We start from the raw sequence: 21,005 nt of genomic DNA, 5'->3' as shown, positions 1-21,005 counted from the left end.
GGTTAGGGAAAATCTTTGGTAAAGCAATTTCATGGAACTTTACTAGACGGAAATGTGAAGTAAATCTTTCTTCCTACTAAGAGTAGTGTAGAAATACACTTTAAAGAACAAGTAGGTAAAAAGAATCAAGAAATTCCTAAATTATTCTAAGTTTATTCATATAATATAGTATTTTTCTGTGTTCGTTTTCTCTACTTGTATCACGTGTTGACTTCCCAATTAATGGCTAATGGCCAAGATTCTGGATCTTCAGTTTATTCATATCAACCACAATGGCAAGGCCCCATGAAATATTTGCTAAACTGGGAGGATCTCACATAATTTTTAAACAAAATCTGTCACTGTATGGAATTTCAGGGGTCCTTTTTTGCTGCTAAGAAAAATATTTTCCAATTTAAGAAATAACTAGATTTTTTTTCCCTCCTTCTTCCCACCAATTTTTCTCACCAACACACATATATACACAGTCACATACTTCATATTTGAGGCCAATTTCACTGAAAGCAGAAACTTAACATTTTCATAAATGACTGCAAGACCTGGTAATTTTGGCAATAAAAAATGCTATCTTTGAAGTAAGCTGCAGTTTGAATTAATTTAAGCATTAGGAGGCCAAAATTAAAGTTTTTTCTCGTTTTCCCTGCTATTACTGGTTTGCTGCAAGGAACAAATTGCTCAAGAATCAAAGGTGGGGAAATGTCTGCTGGTCATTGCTGGATTCTTGCTGAAAATAGAGGACAGGTGAAATCTTCGGGAATCACTTCTTCCACGTCACACTTTCTGAAAACACTATGCTCAGGAATAGGCTAAACACACCACTGAAAGAATTATTTGAGGCCAGTATTTTATTTTATAGAGAGCAATTGCAATATTAGAAACTGCTTTGGCACAGGTTAAAAGTGGCTCTCGTATCACTTGCCAGTTTTCCCCAGGATCATCAATACTCATTACCAAAATTGACCTTTACGTGGTTACCATTTAGAGTTGCCACCAATGTAATGACAGAGTAGGGGGGAACCTGAGCACACACACAAAACTTTTATTTTTCAGATGTAATGCAAATAACCGTATCTAATATTCTTTCAGAAAACAAATGAAAAACATGCTCAAAAAAAAAAACAAGAAATCAAGTTATACTTTTCATAAGGCACCACAAAAACCCTGGAAAATTAGAGTCCATATTATATTTAAGTGTCTCACTAACAGGTAAATAAATATGTAAGAGAATAATCAATAGAGGGTCTTGAGGTTTACAAAGGACATTCCTGTTCAGACATCTTGGAGTATTGCAAAAATAAGAATAAGCAGGCTACATCTGAACCCGGCATCTCCTTTCCCAGTGCACATCATTCGTTGCATAGTGGTGACTGGATATGATCCAGGCCAAGAGAAGACTGCAATTCCAAAATATATTCACATTCCATTCTTTCCTTCTCATGTTGTGAATATCACTTGGCACCTCCATATCCAAAGAAGTAATGATATGCTTTAACTTTAAAAGGGGAGGGATTCAAAAGGTAAAAGACTAATCAGTTGCCTGCTTTTTAAAATTTATACTTAACAGACCTACTGCAAAAGCAACTTTCTACACACATATGAAGCTAGTTCCATATGTAAACCTTTATTGAACCTGGTTATATGTGGGACTTTAACAGCTTAAATTCTTCCACAATTTACAATTCTTAAATCCCACTCCAAATTGTCACTTTCTCCTTTAAAAAGTAGATAGTCCCACCATTTGAAAGAAGAGGTTTCTCAATTTCTCCTTTCATCCTCCTATTTTAAGTACTGGCTGATATTCACACAAATGTACTACAGAATTAAAATACTGACAAGCAGGGAGTTTCTTTTACGTGCACTGAACTGCATCCAGAATCTTAAAATTAAGAAAAACAAATAAACTGACATTTTTTGGACACCAAAGACAAAAGCAGAGAAGAACAGAAGTGAAGCACAGGTAAAATTATTCTACTCTTATAGGTCTGCTAGCCTTTGCTAAGATTTTGATTATTAAATAAGTACATGGTGGGCAATCACAGATTTAATGCTTATCTTTTCAATTATTCAAAGTATGACATATAGTAATTTGTAATTTTACTGAGGCACAAATTTGAATCATGCAGTGCAAAGGTGGTTTGCAGCAACTCAGGAAGGGAGTCTTAGCATCTAAATCTCAACATGGCTTTGTTGCAATAATTATCTGTACGTAAAATAAACATTTGTGGGAAGAAAATGTCCCCTCTTCTGCCAACAAGAAAGCAAACTACTAGTGCTATAGTTGTAAACTTGGGGATTTGCATAGTTCCAATGACCTACCCACTTTGAGAATATTAAAGACCTACATAGCATTTTTTCATTTTTCTTTCTATAACCTTCCCCAACATAGTTATAATAAAGGTAGTAAGAAATACCTTTGATAGAATTCACATAGAAATTAAAATACCAATGGTGAAAATTTGCAATTTTGGAGAGAAGGGTAAAGGAACATTTTAAATCAGGTTGTAATATGAAATGTAACAATGTTGAAGAATGGAATAAGTTGTAAGTAAGTAATTTCCTCTAACTGAAAACAATGTTTTATATTATATTAGGACACAGGCATGTCTTTAAATAGATCTTAGTTCATTATTTCCACAATTACAGACTTGTATATGTTCATTTTTCTCCCCCCCCTTTTTTAATTTTTTTAAACTAATTTCTCTTTATCTGTTCTTCTCAGCCTTGGTCTAAATCTACGCTCAAGAGTCAGACCAAATCCTCTGTGACTTTCAAATAAATACAGAAAAGCTCATAGTATCAACTAAATCATATATTTAAGTTTCAAAATACCAGAAGGTAAACAGAGAACTACTCATGGTTGGAGACTGCCTTGCATCTCTCTCTCATGTCTCCAGCAGGTAAATACCATATTAAGGACATAAATTATTCCCTAAACAGCCACCTATATCCATCCACCATATTCCAGGAAGCAGAGCACCTTAGTCATCTTTCTCAGCATCTTCATGCCCCTCCACTGATGGCTGAGTAAGGTTAATAGGTGACTAGGAAGAAAAATGAAATATTTTTAAATGTATTCCACCCAGGCAGCCATCACTTAAAACTGCATTCAATTTTTTACTCACAAGTATTTGAAGATCTTTACAGAGAAGATGAAAAGGCAAAAATATATTGTGCTTTCTTTTATAACATCAACCAGATGAAATTTTTTAACTAAGTAATATCTTTATATAGATTGGCAAAATGAAAACTTATGAAATTGGTTAATAGTTACCTTGCAATATCCACTGAAATCTTAAATCATATACACACTTAAGATCATGCACAGTGACACCTATGAACCTCTTAACAGGTCAAAACACTAAAAATATTATATAATATATTAAGGGAAGAATGACCAAAAATCAGGTAGTATGAACCATAGAGAATGCATTTACAGAAACTGGGTTTTACAGGAAAGCTTTTGCTTTTTTGGAGTAAGATGCCTTTTGAGTTAAATCTCATACCCACTCAAACTGTAACTGGACAGTACATTTCACTTCTAGTTACTAGAAGACATTTCTTTAAAAGAGATTGGGGCCAAAAGGGAAAAGCTGTTCTCTAGGCCCACCCTGCTCCTCCCTTTTAAAAAGAAAACTGATGAATTAAGTCAAACCACAGATTTTTAACCAAAATAAAGGGACACAGGACAGTGAAGACCAAACACTACTTTTAGGTTTTTTTGGTTGGTTGTTTTTTTTTTTTTGTCCTTTAAAAAAAAAAAAAAAAGAGTCCCCTTCTAATAAACGTTTCCATATAGCTTACCTAACACCTTAACAAGAATAGAGAACACAACAGGAGGAAAGAGGACACAGCACCATAGTTTCAAACATTCACATACAAAAACAAAACAGCCACCACAGATAGAAAGACCAAGTTTCCCAACAGACAGGGACAAGTTCCAACACACAAAGGAAATGTAATTATCTATTTGAACAAAAACAACATGGAAAATCTGGTCAGGCTAGGACGGAGAAGGAAGTGCTAACTCCTTGTACTACAAGGAAGGAATGGGGTTGATTAAAAAGCAAAAAAAAAGAAAGCAAGCCCCCAAATGGATTTTTGATGCTGAAACTCTGTCATATGCTGCTGGTAACAGTAAATATATATATTTATATATTCATATATGTATATTAAAAAAGGAAAAATAATCTATTTATAGAACAGTCAGTAGTCAGAGACATTTAGAAAAAAGTAAAAACAAGTCCTTTTTTTCTTTTTTTAAAAATGGATTTACTAAAACAACTTTATCACCCAGAGGTGCTACAACCCCACATTCTCTGATGAAGCCATGGTGTTATTCAACAGCATCTGCTGTGGGCCACAATCAGAAATTGCCAGTGTTGGAAACAGCAGACATTGGGGTCAGGGCTGCAAGGCAAAAAGCTGTTATTTGCTGGTCTTGCTCATGGCCATGCCTGAAGCCTGGTGGTATCTGGTATACTTGTGAATGAAGGTTTCCCCGAAAAGCATGCATCACTGTGTCTCAGTAAAACATTCTGACTTGTCTTCTCTTCTTTTGCAGGAGGCTGGATCCATGTACCTGCTTGTCTCTAAAATGCAGACCCAAGACAGCAAGACTTCTCAAAGCCAAAAAAAGGCTCCTTGACTTGAAATAAGAAAAGCTCTTCTTCCCAGAATCCAATCTAGTCAGACTTCTGAACTAGAGGACATACTCCTCTCCTTAGAAAGATAAGGTGATCTGCCTCTCACTTGGGGCTTTCTTCTTGGTACAAACACACACAAGTAGCTGGGATCTAGACTCTGGCTACTATCCCATGACTAACAGGAGTAACTTTGGCCCTGTTGCTCCCATAGTTCTATCTGCAGGGCATTATATGCCAGGTAACAGCAGAAGGAGAGTGGTACTCTCACTCCTCTCCAACTGTCCTAAGGAGTGCCAAGTCATCAGCACCTCAAGATGGTGCTGCCCCTGGGCTGTACACCACTAACTAGTATCGACTGGCCATAAGCCACAGCCTATATGCCCTGCTAGCATACCAATGTATTAATGCCAACCAGCATTCTAGAGCTCAATCACATGTCTGGCTGTAAAGTAACAAACCATACTCAGAGGAGACATAAATTGAAATACTGGCTGCTGTACCAAAGACACCCTCTGCATAGATGTGTTGAAGAGAATGTAGGTCACACAGTCCATGCAAAGAGGAAGTCAGCTAAGAGGACTTTCTCTGAAGGCCATTCGTCTTTGGAAGCAACATTCTGAGTGGATCTACACCACTCTACTTGATGACTAAGGTCTCAACGTGGTCCATTTCTCCCCATGTCCCAAACTAACCCAGCAACTGCTAACTGGTCTCCTTAAGATCCTCCATTGGTAGTTTGTAGCTCATTATGAAGGAAGGAGGTGGTGCTTGACCTGGGCTATCTGGCCCTTGCTTCTTTGCACAGTTTATACAGATGTAATCTTCATTTTCAGCCATTTCTGGAGATACACCCACACAAACTTGATGAAACCACTCATCACAGCCACCATCACATTGTACCCAGTCTACCTGTAGGAGACAAGATTGGGGAATGTTTAGGTTACATAAACATTAAGCCTAGACAAAACAAAAAAAACAAACCAAAGAGCTTTCTTGGCTTAAATGATAGCAAATAACTGGGATGTCCAGAGACAATGACTTCTTATGGGGCTACTTTTTAAAGACAGAAATTGGGAAGTTAATACCCCCAAATTCTATTTTACCATAATATGTCCACAAAATTGGGCCTCTTAGGTACTCCATTACCTCATAATTACCCGGGGCTCCTTTTGAGGCAGAAACATGTTTGAGAAAAACTTGACAAAAAAGGAACGTCTAATAGAGCAGCCAAGTAGTTTTAGCTAATATTAACAATTTCTAGGCTCTAAGACAATACAATTATCTTAGATCAAGAAAGGAAGAGTACAACAATGTGAAGGCAATCCTGTGTATTAGCTTTATTTCAAAGAGATAAGCCAAAGTACTAAGAGCATTAAATACCTTTTTAGAAAAGCAGTCACATAGGCCACTTTTAAAACTAATATTTTTTATTCTTCTCTTCTTCCGTTACAAATACAACTCCCTATAAAAAGTTAGCAAATATCAGAGGTCAAATCTTACAAATTAACCAGTTAAAACAGTCAAAGTCATAGGTCAATAGATCACCCTGGGGTTTCAAATTAAAGTCATTTGTAAAATAGGTCAGTGGCAGATACTAGGCAAACTTTGACCCTCCAGAGAATATTGTGATTATAGGAGGCTAGAAAGCGACTGTAGTTTGGTGACTTTAAGCCTTGGGCCTAGGGTTAACAATAAGGTGATCTGGGGCTTTGTATTTGGAGGGTGACTGTCGTAGTTTTTATTAGCTGACGTTACGGCAGATGAGAACCTTTAAGATTACAAGAGCTACTCTTCCTCTCCCCAGCACAAAGTGGATCTGGATCATCTCACTGGCAACTTACAAACCTACTTATAACACTGAGCTCTGCCAGATTTCAGAGCCAAGAGGCATGAAAGGATCAAACAGGTACCTCAGTGCAGCTTAGGAGAAAGAACAGAGGAAGGAGGTTTTGGCTGGGCAAATGAGTTTCAGAGAAAGGGAGTAATTTCCAAAATTAGTTTCCAAGTACTATAAGAATCATCAAAATGATGATACTCATGTTAGTGGTTTTATGGTTGTGATACAGTGTGGGAAAAATCATTTGTCAAAATCATCTTTCTATTCCAGAGTTCTAGATCTTAAGAGATGGTGCTGTGCAAAATGAAGATTACTGAATTCAGTCACAAGTTCTGAGTTCTGATACATATAATTTGAGGCCAATACTTAATCTCATTAAGGCTCAATTTCTTCATCTGTAAAATGGAGATAACATCTTGTTTACAGATTATTTAGAGGAACAAATGAAATAATGTATGGCAAAACAGTTAGTTCACTGCCTATGAGACATGTTTTTTAAGATCACAGATTCATGGCTCTACTCATTATTCTATCTTATACGAAAATCATTTTGCACCTTGTAATAGCGCTGCAGTACTGTTTCTCAAAATGTGTAGACCACTTACACAGAATTACCTATTGTGTTTGTTAAAAATGTAGCTGAGACCCATCCCAAACCTACAGCCTCAGAATATCTTGGGGATACAAACCAGAAGCCTGTATTTTCAGTCAGAGTCTAGGTAATTTTTATATATTCTAAATTTGATCATCCCTGGCACTCTGTGATACTGCTTGCTAGTAAATTCAGAGCCATTTTACAATTCGTTCCTAAAACAAATTCTGTTTTTGTTCTGTAATTGTTTATGTAATATTTAGCTTCTGAAGTCTGTGTAGTGAAGAAAATTGATCAAAATGTTCCTACTGCAGCAAACTAGTACATGAAAGAAAGGGGCAGATAAATGACTTCTGGGCAACAAACTAAAAATATAGGTACCGCAGCTATGAAGATTTACGAAGTGCCAATCTGATGGTAAGTGCTTTGGCTATCTGGAGCTCGTTAAGAGAATTGGGAAGATGATCTGTTTCTTTGAGCTGCCCAAATCTGAGATATTACCCTCTTTATGATGCCACCCTGAACCAAGAGACAACTCTACTCCTACCTCCAACCCTCTTAATCCAGTCCAGTCCTCAGTCATGCTAATCCACAGGATAAAAAGTTCCTAATTTATCAGTATTTGCTGCCAAGAAAAGTGGTTCCATGTTTCTTAAAATCTAATTCTGCACTATACTCACTGGCTTCCAGGTTTCCTCAAATTAAATCTATCACTCTCTCTCAAGTAAGGAAGAAATGTTCTCTTCTGTGATTTTGGCTACAGGTCCATTCCTAAGCCTAGCTCTCCCACCATTCCAAAAAAGTATAAACTTTTCTTGAGATATTCATCAGTACACAGATTCTATCCCAGCCTACAGATTATATAAAAATTCACCCCAATCATCTAGCAGGGAAAAAAACAGTCCTTCCCTTACTAGTATCTTTTTATCACATTCACGTACTAACAATCCAACTCCAGTGCTACTTTTGTTTGAAAAGGCCCACCGGATCATAAAGCAAACTAACGTTTGGAATGTCAACTCAATCCACTGATGATTTTGACACAGGGCAACAGACTATGTAGTGGCCTGAAGACTCAAGAAGACAGAATGTGGTTAACTGCATATTAAGTTCTAATAGTCACTTCCCCTTTCATTATCTTCGAGAGATCTACTTACCAAATCACAAAAATAATTATTAAAAAACTTCACAGCTATGAGCTGTTCAAATATTAATGGATAAGAGATTCAGAAGTATAGTACAAATAGGTTACCAGTTGGATTTGGGGAAATTTTAAGAGAAATATGTTAAATACAATATTAATTTGGTATTTCATGTTTTGCTATATGGTTTCATATTTACACTTAAAAATATTTGGCATATTTCATCTTGTTCACTTCACAGAGCGTATTACTGCAATGGGGGAAAAAGAAGGCCTGGAGATTTAGTGATATTCTTAGCTTAGTTCCCCCACGGAGCTTTTGTTATTTTGGCATTCAATCTCTACTGCACCAAGGTTCCTTGCAAAAACCAGATATAAAAAATTAAAACAATCTACTCAATGAAGTACAATTTAACAATGTTCAGAATCCTTGTGTGTATTTTTTGGTGCTCTCAACATTAAGTGACCAACCTTCCTAGCCAGCCCAAGAGTGGTATTTCCCAAGACACGGGAATTTCAGTGCTAAAATTAGGAAAGTCCAGGCAAATTGGAAGAGTTGGTTAACCTATCTCCACATGGCTGAGACATCACCATGACAATCTTTTAAAATCAGAATAACTAACAAATAATAAATGTGAGAGACATAGGTTTATAAACTTAATCTCTACCATCCCAAACTTCTTATGGAAATAGTAATGGGTAAGGAAAAGGCCCACAGGAAGAGGGGGAAAAAAAGTCTATTTTCCTAAATAAGATGATTATGTATTCTAATACAGGGGAAAGAAAATGTTACTTAAATGTTAACTTGAAAGAATTTGCTCCTTCAATGAAGTTAACTTGTTTTACTCTTGGTAACAGTATGATTGAATGAAAGGGACAGACCTCAGGGAGAAAAAGGTTCTGAACCTTAAAACTAGTTTTTTGAAAACAGTTCTTAATATTTTATCTTTTCTTCATTATTTTTTAAATTAATTTCACCTTGAAGTTAATTTGATAATGATGGAAGAGACAGTTTTTTTTTTTTAAGCCCCTTACAACATTATTCTGATAATATTTTTCTTTTCTCTTTCTAAAACATCCTGAAATTGAGCCTAGGTATGTTTAGGTAGCCCTTCAAAGTTTTCTCAATCTGCACGTTTTGGGGGAAAAGTAATAGTAAGTTAGAAAAATGGTAAATGTACATTTACCTAAATATGAATGAACCCTAGAAGTTATTTTTTGCTGCATGATATTTAAAGAACATAGACTTCTCTAAAAACATGCTTTTCTTATCATTATTTTGTTCTGAAGATGTGTGTCATGCATCAACTGGTTTTCTTAGAGAAATACTATACTTCAAATTGAGAAAGTTGTAAAATTCTTTTACAAAGCAGTTAAAGAAATATACCTTTTATTTAGTAAAACTAGTGCTGAGAACAAACTTGGAGAACCATAAATATTGCAAAACAGCAACGATGGGCAAAATGTTTACAATCTGAAATAATTTGTTTAAAATTAAACACATTATAGAAATACATTTACTAAGTTTCTTTTATGTAGGATGATGACAGGTTAAGGCATACCTTCCTCACTTTTGTATATGTTTTAACAGTTTGAAACACATTTTCTCTGAATGTTCAGCTAAGTCTCCCTTTGTTCTATTAAGACAACTTTGCAGGTTTTAAAAAAATACCTTTAATGTTAGGAGCAAATCTTAGGGCTCACTTAAAAATAACCATCACATTTTAACACTGCATTTTGTTAGCAAGTGCTTTCATATAGATTATCTCCTCTTATTCTCATAACCCCGAGAGTATGCAGGGTTATGTGTTAATTTAACAATTTTACAGCAGACGAGGAAAAAAAAAACTGCCTATAGTGTTTATATGCTACAGGAAGGTAATAGATGACCTGAGCAATATTTAAAAATGCTGAGCAGAGGAGAGGGGAAAGATTATTAAGTGAAAAGGTGAAAAAAGAGAAAGCAAAAGGTTCATGATGGATATAAACATTGTAGAGGAAGGATGATAGGAAAGCTTGAAAAAGAACCACTACTTCTTGCTGCCAGTCTGAAATTACCATAAAATCAGTTAAAAGAGAAACAAAGGGAGAAGGTTCTGCCAACACCAAGCTGCCAATACTTCAGTACCCAAAGAGAAACAGTTAACCTTTCATCAACCTCTTTAATGAACAAATTCAGATGAGAATAAATTCAAAATGAAAAAATACATACACATATTTATAAGGTAGCTACTAAAATATTTTAAAATGTTTATAAAATAGAAACATATTTAATCAGTAAAGATACAAAAGTGAGTAGATAGTATGACATGATATAAAATTATATGGAAAAAGGACTAGAAGGAAACACACTAAAATATGTATAGGTATTGTCCTTGGAAGGTTAGACTATGGGGATATGTGTCTTACCAAAATATATTCATTTTCCAAAAATGAGTGGAAAACATTCAATAAGTATAATTTAAATATAAGTGTCATTTAGTTTTGGAATGTGTTTTTGTACTTACATCTTAATTATAGGTGGGGTGGGGATATTAGTGGTGAAAACCTGGTCCGGGAGCCAGGAAACCACGGTTCTACTTTTGGCTTTGCACTACTTAGCACTGTGACTTTGGTCACATCATTTATCTTCACTGAGTCCTGGTTTCATCATTTGTAAAATGAAGAGCCTGGACAAGGTGACCTCTTCAAGCTCTAACAAGTATCTGACTGAGGAGGAAGTAAGGGAATAATGATGCAGTATATTTATTCTGTTCATATATTCAAATTGAGGAGGTATTAAAATTTTAAATATCAAGTGGTATAATGAGCATAATAAAATTAAAACTATGAATTTACTAATAATCTTGATGGGAACCATAACAGACATCTCCAGTCACTGAATGAACTGGGATTTTTCATAAAGTCTTTCCATCTTTCTCAGAAGTTCATAATGTCAGTACTACCTAAAGAATGGCCATTATATAATTACTATACTTAAAATTTAGGGCTGAAACTTTTAAAATAATATCTTTAAAGGTCCTAATTATTTTTTGCAAGGTATTTGAAAAAAATCTTACTCCATTTAGAAGAGTGCACATAGGCCTGAGTGTGGGTACAGCACAGACCAAAAGGGAAGATTTTTTAGGTCTTTAGAACAAAAATTGTAATGCAATTTGCCACAGCTCTTAAAATACTGGCTCAGAACATTTTGAGGCCACTGTGACTAACTAACTGACAAGGTATTTAGTTCTCTGAGTCACCGTACAGGGAAGGCAAAAGGACTAAAGGACTACACTGCACCCGGCTAGGCCAACCACACACGAAATGCACTGCTACCCAGGGTTATCACACAGCTTCTCTCTGCTCTGGTCTCGTTATGTTCACCAAGTCCATGATTTTGAAAGCACAACATTTCTTCCATTAAGCACACTGACCTAAGAGCCTCATAATTCAAAACAGTTTATAGAAACTGTAGAAAACATATTCTGCTGGAAGCCCAAATCCTGGAATCAAAACCAGATTCTCATGACATCAGGCCTCTGTCTCGCGCCCGCCGCTGCTTGGCCGCTCTCCCGGGGGTGTACACGGTTAGAGCTCACCTTGTCCTTGCAGGGCCGCTGGCAGTTCTGTGCGGCGCACACAGCATTTTCGTCATCGGACTCCTCTGCTCCGGACCAGTCGTACTTTGAGGGGATGTCCAGCACCTTTTTCTCTCTCTTCTTCTCAGTAGTCTCTTTCACAAGGTCAGCTTTGGCTGCAGCAGCCTTCTCCTTCTTTTTCTTTCTCTCTTCTTCTTTTGCCAGTTTCTTAGCCAGTTTATTCAGCTCCTTTGATTTTTCTGCACTTAGTTTTAATTTCTTCTTTTTAGGTTTATCCATTTTCTTTAACTCCTTGGACTTCTGTTTTCCTTCTCCAAAAAGCTGTTCTACTTTTTCTAGCTTCCGTTTCCGTTTCTTCTCTGAAGAGTCTTTTCCTTTTATTTTTAATGGTTTCTCTTCCATGCTGTCATCCTTCAACAATATAAAAGTAGAAAGAATTTTAAAGCCAGACATTTAAAAAAAGTTTTATTCTCTTGCAGGAGGTACCTTGAATAGACAACTTCATAGAGACAGAAAGCAGAATAGTGGTTACTGGGGGCTGAGGGAAGGCGAAAATGGGACTTACTGTTTAATGAGTACAGAGGTTCTGTTTGGGATGATTGAAAAGTTCTGGAAATGGACAGTGGCAATACTTGTGTAACACTGTAAATGCCATTAATACAAGTGAACTGTATACTTAAAATGGATTAAGATGGTAAATTTTATGTTGGGTACATTATACCACAATAAATGTTCTAAAGATATTTTAAAGACATTTTAAGAAAGCAAATATAATATTCAATGAAAACAGAAAATAATGGCAAGCCTGTAGAAAACATCTGACTTGAGCTTACCGGGGAAAAAAGATCATTGTCAGCCTGTATTAGTATAGTGCTGTAGCACATCTAATTGAGATAAAACATACATATAAAGCTAAAGTACTAAACGTACACTGAATTATGTAATAACTTTCTTGGTCTTCATTTACCACGACTACAGTTCTTTCTTAACTCACAATAAATTCCCGACGGCTAAGAAGTGATTAAAATTGTTGGTAAAACAAAAAAATTGTATCCATGATCTCATTACAAAAGACATGTAGTGACTTTGGCAAGGGCTAGAGAATAGCTGATGTGACAAAGCAAAAAAAAACCCTTATTTTTCAATTTTCTAATATTGTTCCAATTTCTACTATATGCCAATGTAATAAACATTAAAAAAATTTAATTTTTTGAAAGATTTTATTTATTTATTTGAGAGGGAGAGGGAGAGAGAGACAGAGGGAGCACATACGAATGGGGGAGGGGTAGAGAGACAGAATCCCAAGCAGACTCCCTGCAGAGCACGGAGCCCAGTGCAGTGCTGGATCCCACAACCCTGAGATCACAACCTGAGCTGAAAATAAGAGTCAGGATGCTTAACCTACTGAGACACCCAGGTGCCCCAGCATTAAAAATTTTTAATAGTGAAAGTATGTCTAGCAACAGGAAGAACAAGGAGGTAGAAAAAGAAATACTGAAAAACATAAGCTTGATAATTACTTAAGAAATACCACCTGAGAATTCATTTTGTGACATATTTGAGACTGAAAAATCTTTGACAGGAACCTAAGAAACTGCAGAATGCAGCAGAACACTGCATTATAAATGTCCTAAGTCTATCACATCTCGAACTATATATCTACCTTCTCAATAGTTTGTGTTTGCTTATGTGTAAAATAAAGAGGATCAGATGAGATAATGGATGTGAAGAAAACCCTTTGTATTTTGGAAAACACTATCTAAATCAGGCTACCTTTGATCTGAATTCCAAACCAAAAGCTAACTATCATCTGCCCAGTGTATCTGTATCAACTGTCAGTGACACTGTATCATTCCACTGCATGAAAATAAGTAATGCAAAAGAATAATGTAAAGAATACTAGGAGTCAAAAGCCAGAGTTGGAATCCAGGTCTCTGTTTTTACCAAATGTCTGACCTAGGGAAGTTTCCACCTCTCTGACCCTTAATTTTTTCATATGTAGAAACAGGTCTATCCTTTCCTCTCTCCCATCCAGGATTATTTATGCTGAGCATTGAATGAGATCACAGATATAAAAACACTGTATAAACTGCAAACTGCTATTTAAGTATTAATATATGAACGTAGTAGACTCTCCCACCCCAATCTGCTTTCTATTTAACGCTTCCCTCTTGTTGCCCCCCTCCTCCCCTACTTAACCCTTCCCTTGCTGCTTTTTTTTTTTAACCACTGTATTTTCTTGTGCCTTCTTTTTTTGGGCCTTTCAACAGTGGGAATATGGGCTAAGGAAGCTGTTCCTTCCTTAAGGGAAAAACTGGGAGTTTTCAGTACCCTCCTTTCTTTTTAGTGGGAATGGTGTTTGGGTTTTTTTTCCCCAAAATATTACATAAAATCGCAGTAAGACCAGGGCGCCTAGGTGGCTCAGTTGGTTAAGCAACTGCCTTCGGCTCAGGTCATGATCTTGGAGCCCGGGATTGAGTCCCGCATCGGGCTGTTGGGCTCCCTGCTCAGCAGGGAGTCTGCTTCTCCTTCTGACCCTAACCCCTCTCATGTGCATTCTCTCTCTCTCTCATTCTCTCTCTCAAATAAATAAGTAAATAAAAAATCTTTAAAAAAAAAAAAAAATCGCAGTAAGACCATAAAGCAGAACTACATTTGGCTTAATGGAAAAGAAGGACAGCCACAGTACTACCCACTCAGCCATTCCCATCCTGGCATTTGTGGCACCTCCAAAGAACCAAGGCATTCTAAAATGTTAAAACCACTGTTTAAGTAAGCTTTATATCTTGCCTCCATGATATGCAGAAATCTGTCTTCAGAGGGTAGATGTGTGGCCTGCAAAATCCGCCATATGTGTTGAGTCTCATCCAGAGATACTTCTAGGAGATCTCCAACCATCATAAGTTCTTCCAGCTGGGCTTTAGCTCCAGGTGACAACTCTAACACTGGAGGTTCCAAACTTCGGGGCACCAAAGGACTCTTCCGAGGTTGTTTCCTTGGGGTGCTAGAACCTTTCCAATAAAATATAAGACAAAAACAAAAAAATGAAAACTATGGAAAAAACATAATGTTTCCAAAGTAAATATTTAAGGGAAAGGTCCCTCCTCCTCCAATACCTACTTTAGATACCTGAATTCACTATATCCATATGAAAGTGAAAAGGAAATCTTCAAAAAATACAAAACAAAAAGATCTAGAATTCTAATGCCCACTCTAAAAAATTGGTTAAGAGTAAAAACCTGGTTTCTTATTGATTCTTTATTCTGTGACTGAATAGTGGAAGGAGAATGGGAAAGAATCTCTTAATCTATTCTCTCTCCATTTTAGAGGGGACCAAAAGATTAAGCACATGAGCTGCCCGTAATAAACCAACAGTAATTTGCTAGTCCATAAGATTGTGAATTTTACTATGAAAAGAGAAACACGCCTTACTTCCCAGACGTGTGACCTACCGCAGTGTGATGTATTTTCACTGGGGAAAAGCAAAGTAGACGTATGAGGGCAATTATCTACCAAGGGAAGGAAGAACTTCTAACACTTAAAACTTTCTAAAACAAGAATGAATATTCTCAAAAAGCAGCAAGTTCCTCGACAACTGGTAATGAACAAACAGAGGCTTATCAGAGATTTTATATAAAGAGAGATGGGACTAGAGGGCCTCTAAAGTTCTTATTAGGATTCAATAATTCCATTTAAGTTTTTTTTAGGTTACCACCTAGTAACATAAAATGCATATAGAGACTTAGCTTTTCCTAATCAAAATTGCATTTTTAAGTTTTACTATTATTTCATGGCCAGGATGTACATTTAAAGAGGGATTCACAGTCTGGGGCGCCTGGGTGGCACAGCTGGTTAAGCATCCGACTCTTGGTTTTGGCTCAGGTCATGATCTCAGGGTCGTGAGATCGAGCCCCGTGTCAGGCTCTGCCCTTGGCATGAGGTCTGCTTGAGATTCTCTCTTCTCTCCCTCTGGCCCCTCCCGGTCTCTCTCTCTAAAATAAATAATCTTTAATAATAATAATAATAAATTTTAAAAAGAAGGATTCATAGCCTTGATTAATACAATGTTTTTCATCACTGGTTTCAGGTATATCTTCTTCACACTGTTTTAAAGGGTAATACCTTGAGTACAACTCTTAGAAGCAGAAGAATAAGCATGTTCTGCACAGAATGAAGGCGCTGTCCACATGTGAGTGACCACCTCTTCAGACTTGATGGGAATTTCTTCGTCACAAAAAAGATTGGGTTCCAAACTACTGGAGGACTTCACACTGGCTGTGTCCTGAGGAAGAAACCAAGAGGAATATTCAGAATTAGAACCACTTCATTTACCCTATGACAAGGATCTAAATGCACGCTTTCAGGTTAAAGCCTGCAATATACTAAAAATATGACCTTAATGGAATACTATTCAGCCATCAAAAAAATTGAAATTTTGGGGGCGCCTGGGTGGCTCAGTCGGTTTAAGCGGCTGCCTTCGGCTCAGGTCATGATCCTGGGGTCCTGGGATCGAGCCCCACGTCCAGCTCCCTGCTCAGCAGAGAGCCTGCTTCTCCCTTTCCCTCTGCCTGCCACTCTGCCTACTTGTGCTATCTCTCTGTCAAATAAATAAATAAAATCTTAAAAAAAAAAAAAAATTGAAATTTTGCCATTTGCAACCACATGGATGGAACCAGAGGGTATTATGCTAAGTGAAATAAGTCAATCAGAGAAAGGCAATTATCATATGATATCACTCATACGTGGAATTTAAGAAACAAAACAGAGGATCATAGGGGAAGAGAAGAAAAAAATAAAACATGACAAAATCAGAGAGGAGACAAACCATAAGAGACTCTTATTATAAGAAACAAACAGGGTAGCTGGAGGAGAGGAGGGTGGGGGGAGGGGGTATGTGGGTGATGGGCATTGAGGGCATGTGATGTAATGAGCACTGGGTATTATGTAAGACTGATGAATCACTGAACTCCACCTCTGAAACCAATAATACATTATATGTTAAGTAATTGAATTTAAATTAAAAAATAAAATTAAAAAATAAAAATATGACCTTAAAATTAAATGCACAGTATTAAATAAGACAGAAAATGCCCACAGTGGGGGGAGGGGGGGATGGGGGGACAGGAATGACTACAGTTTTAAGCCAAAAGGGAAAGAGTAAATCTCAAAAACAATCCACAGAGATAACAAACCTAAAAGAAAATTACTATTAAATAACCTACCTTCTTCAGTCTACAGCTCATAAAAACTCCTATACCCAACAAGTTAGAGAACCTTGACACTTAAAATGGACTTAGGAAGGGAAGAAAGGTTTAGATATGACATCGAAAGGACACAAATCATTTAGTCCTCTCTAAAGGTTTTCAAACCTAGAAGCTTATCAATTGCTCTTACTTACCGATTGTTCTTACTTAATACAATGAAGAGCCTGACAATATTCAAATTATACACTTCTGACAGCTCTAATTCTAAGATGATTCTCCCCTGCAGTTAGTTTCCAGAAGCTCACATGTACAGCTTTAATGGTAGAATGCAATCAGGAAGGCAGAAATCACAGGCATTTCAACAAGGATAATTTAATGAAGTGAACTGGTTAGATGTATATTAAAGGCTTGAAAAAACAAAACAGAAACACCGAGCTAACACCAAGAAAGAGTTGTCAACCCTAGAGTTTAAGGTAACAAAGGAAAGAAGTGAGGTTATTAGAACCTACAAGCTCAGAGAAGGGGCCCTGCAGAGGTGGGAGCCAGACCTCTGAGAAAGAAGTGCTGGCCAGTTAGTTCTGCTCTCTCTAATGGAACGTGATGTGGTTGGTTTCGGGAATGTGAAAAAACAGCTACAAACTAGACCCAGTTCCCACTGCCCGAGTTAAAAAAAGCAAAAAGAAAAAAAAAAAAAACAAAGCATGCAGTTCAGATGATACACACAGAAAACAAAACAAGGAAAAGATCATGTCCCTTCTCACTGTTCAGGCCTTTTGATATTTCCTAATGTCCTCTATTGGCAGAAGGAAGGCAGCAGGCGGGAAACAAATGTGTAGAGCAGGAGTTTGTTGGCATACTGTAACCCAGTTGGCAGCTCATTTTTTGTATGGAGTATGAGGTAAGAATAGTCTGTTTTTAAGGAGTTGTGGGGAAAAAAAGAATATGCACTAGGGACCATATGTGGCTTACAAAACCTAAAATATTTACTAAGCTTTATTGTGTGTGTGTGTCTGTGTGTGAATACACATGCACATACGTATACCCTATTAATATATATTATTGCATATTAATGTGTTTTGACATACATACATTACTTTACAGAAAAAGTTTACCAGCCCCTGGTGTAGAGCCCCAGTCCCAGTATCACAAAGCAGAGTACAGAAGTGTGAGTTAGGAGAGGAGCCAACAGCTTCATGATTAATGTGACACCTGATTCTCTCGGTGGGGTGAAGATCACGAGAAGATCTACTATTATCATGAGATAATCCTTAATTAAATAGGATACTTAAAAGGTTTTATTAAGAGGATTCTGGAAGACAATGCCACTCACTGAGAATTTAGGAATAGCAGTTCATAGTCTTCTTCCCTATTCAAGAATTTAAGTCCTAAAAAGCAGGAGATGGAAGAGTACTTTAGTTCTCTCCTACTTTCGTTCCCATGTGCTTTTTCTCATGGACTAGAATTGTCTTTTCTGACTTTGACTCTACTCATTTCATTGTTACTCACACAGGGAACTTTCTGTTAAACTTCCAAAACAGAAAGGACAGTGATCAAAAAATAATGACGGAAAATAATGATAGCTAAAAAGAGATTTGTTAAAAAAAAAAAAAAAAATTACCTCCCCCAAGGTGAAGCATGAAAAGTGAACATGTACAATACTGACTGGTAAGTTAAAGACACATTGTTAATCCTGGAACAATCACTGAAAATACATAAACAAACAAAAAGAGGTATAAGGTAAGAAGTCAATAAAGGCAATAAAATCAAACATTAAAATTTTTTTTCAATTAACCCAAAGAAGGCAAGAAAAGAGCAACAAAGTAAGAAAATACAAGAGATTAAAAAATTAATAGCAAGATGATCAACTTAAACACAACCATGTCAACAACTACATTAAATGAAAATGGACTAAACACCCACAATTGAAAGACAGAGATCATAATACTACTTAAAAAATAAAACACAAAAAACAAAAGACTCAACAGTATTTTACAAATACATACAGACGCAGAATTACAGTCCAGAAAGGACCCTACAATATATGCTATCCTCAAGAGACACATTTTAAATATAAAGAAATAGATAGGCTGAAAGTAAAAGAATTGACAACAAGCTTAAACAAACTACTCTCCCTAAGGAGGAAAATTACAGTTCAGTCCCATTAATGGCAAATATACAGGAAAGGTAGAATGTCCTCTCTGTGAGAAATGTGTTTTATATACAGATCTGTCGCTCTATCTTATCTGGTATCATGCTGGACTAAACTCCCAGACAAAACTGACTCAATTTCCACCAAAGCTCAAGCCATCCAAGCATTAAAAAGGGTGGAGAGGAAAACCTAAAAGAATCTAAGTGTTTTACTTGCCTTTCTCATTTTTAAAATAAGCAATTACTGGGCTGCAAAAAAGAACTTCCCGGAAGATAACAGCTACTACTGTTGTATATCCTCCTTTCTGATGTGCAATTCTGCACATACATGCATTTGCAAAATACAAACTGTGATATGGATAGACAGTTTCAGTAAAGGGAAACAATATGCCTTAAAAGGAAATGATCATGTGAGTATATGAAAGGTTATGCCAGGCACACAGGCAAAAGATCCATGACAGACTCTGCTTCATTAAGTAATGATTTTCCTGAATTGCTGCTCAGTGATTCAGTGGTGATTACAAGATATTACATGCAAATGAAGTAATCCAACAACGCACAGCACAAATTAAATGCTATGATAACTAAGATCAAATGACTGATTTTATTTTTCTATGTAATTACCTACTCTTCTTCCTAAAACGGTAAGGGGCTCTCTCTCAAGCGAAGATACTAAATTCAAACTATTTTAAAGATGAATTCATGGTCACAATCAGGGAACATCATACAAAGGGAAAAATCACCAAACTAACTATAACTAAATCAACAAATAAAATTTTAATTATGCAGTAAGTGCTTGCTCTATGGGAAAATACTCGACTTTAATTTTTTTAAATATTTTTAACCTACATCAAGGTAAATGTGACCTTGAATTACCCTTTTTTAAAAAATTTAAATTCAATTAGCCAATATATAGTACATCATCAGTTCCAGATGCAGGGTTCAATAATTCATCAGCTGCCTATAACACCAAGTGCTCATCACATCATGGGCCCTCCTTAATGCCCACCACTCAATTACCCCATTTCCCCACCCTCTTCCCCTCCAGCAACCCTCAGTTTGTTTCCTATAGTTAAGAGTCTCTCATGGTTTTTCTCCCTCTCTGATGACTTCTCATTCAGTTTTCTCTCCCTTCCCTATGATCCTCTGCGCTGTTTCTTATATTCTACTTATGAGTGAAACCATATGATAATTGTCTTTCTCTGACTGACTTATTTCACTCAGCTTAATACCCTCCAGTTCCATCCACACAGATGTAAATGCTAGCATTCATTCTTTCTGATGACCGAGTAATATTCCATTGTGTGTGTGTGTGTATATATATATATATATATATACACCACATCTTCTTTATCCATTCATCTGTCAATGGACATCTCAGCTCTTTCCACAGTTTGGCTATTCTGGACAGTGCTGTTATAAACACTTTGGGTGGGGCGCCTGGGTGGCTCAGTTGGTTTAGCAACTACCTTCAGCTCAGGTCATGATCCTGGACTCCCTGGATCGAGTCCCGCATCGGGCTCCCTGCTCGGCAGGGAGTCTGCTTCTCCCTCTGACCCTCCCCCCCCCATGTGCTCTCTCTCATTTTCTCTCTCTCAAATAAATAAATAAAATCTTTAAAAAAAAAAAAAACAAAAACACTTTGGGTCACTACACTTATATCTTTGGGGTAAATACCTAGTATTGCAATTGCTGGGTTGTAGAGTAGCTCTATTTTTAACTTCTTGAGGAATGTCCATACAGTTTTCCAGAGTGGCTACACTAGCTTGCATTCCCACCAACAGTGTAAGAGGGTCCCCCTTTCTTCGCATCCTCACCAACATTTGTTGTTTCCTGACTTGTCAAGAATTACCCTAAGT

The 21,005-nt window shown here is 36.7% G+C and overlaps 1 protein-coding gene across 1 annotated transcript in view; it reads right to left on the bottom strand.

Annotated features, from left to right (window-relative positions):
- Positions 1 to 826: 826 nt before the first annotated feature.
- The window catches only part of KDM5A (lysine demethylase 5A), a 91,237-nt gene continuing 71,058 nt past the window's right edge, over positions 827 to 21,005 (bottom strand). Inside the window, exons 25-28 of the mRNA XM_081821008.1 lie at positions 15,917 to 16,076; positions 14,585 to 14,805; positions 11,795 to 12,205; positions 827 to 5,552 (exon numbers count right to left, since the gene is read on the bottom strand). Coding sequence (XP_081677134.1) covers positions 5,346 to 5,552; positions 11,795 to 12,205; positions 14,585 to 14,805; positions 15,917 to 16,076 — 999 coding nt within the window. The 3' untranslated portion in view covers positions 827 to 5,345. The remainder of the gene's footprint in view (positions 5,553 to 11,794; positions 12,206 to 14,584; positions 14,806 to 15,916; positions 16,077 to 21,005) is intronic.

This window comes from Leptonychotes weddellii, chromosome 5 (genome assembly GCF_054177405.1).
Source record: "Leptonychotes weddellii isolate Sample4059 chromosome 5, ASM5417740v2, whole genome shotgun sequence".
Taxonomy (NCBI): Eukaryota; Metazoa; Chordata; class Mammalia; order Carnivora; family Phocidae; genus Leptonychotes; species Leptonychotes weddellii.
The sequence above is the reverse complement of the archived record's forward strand: the minus strand, read 5'-3'. Positions and strand labels throughout refer to the sequence as shown.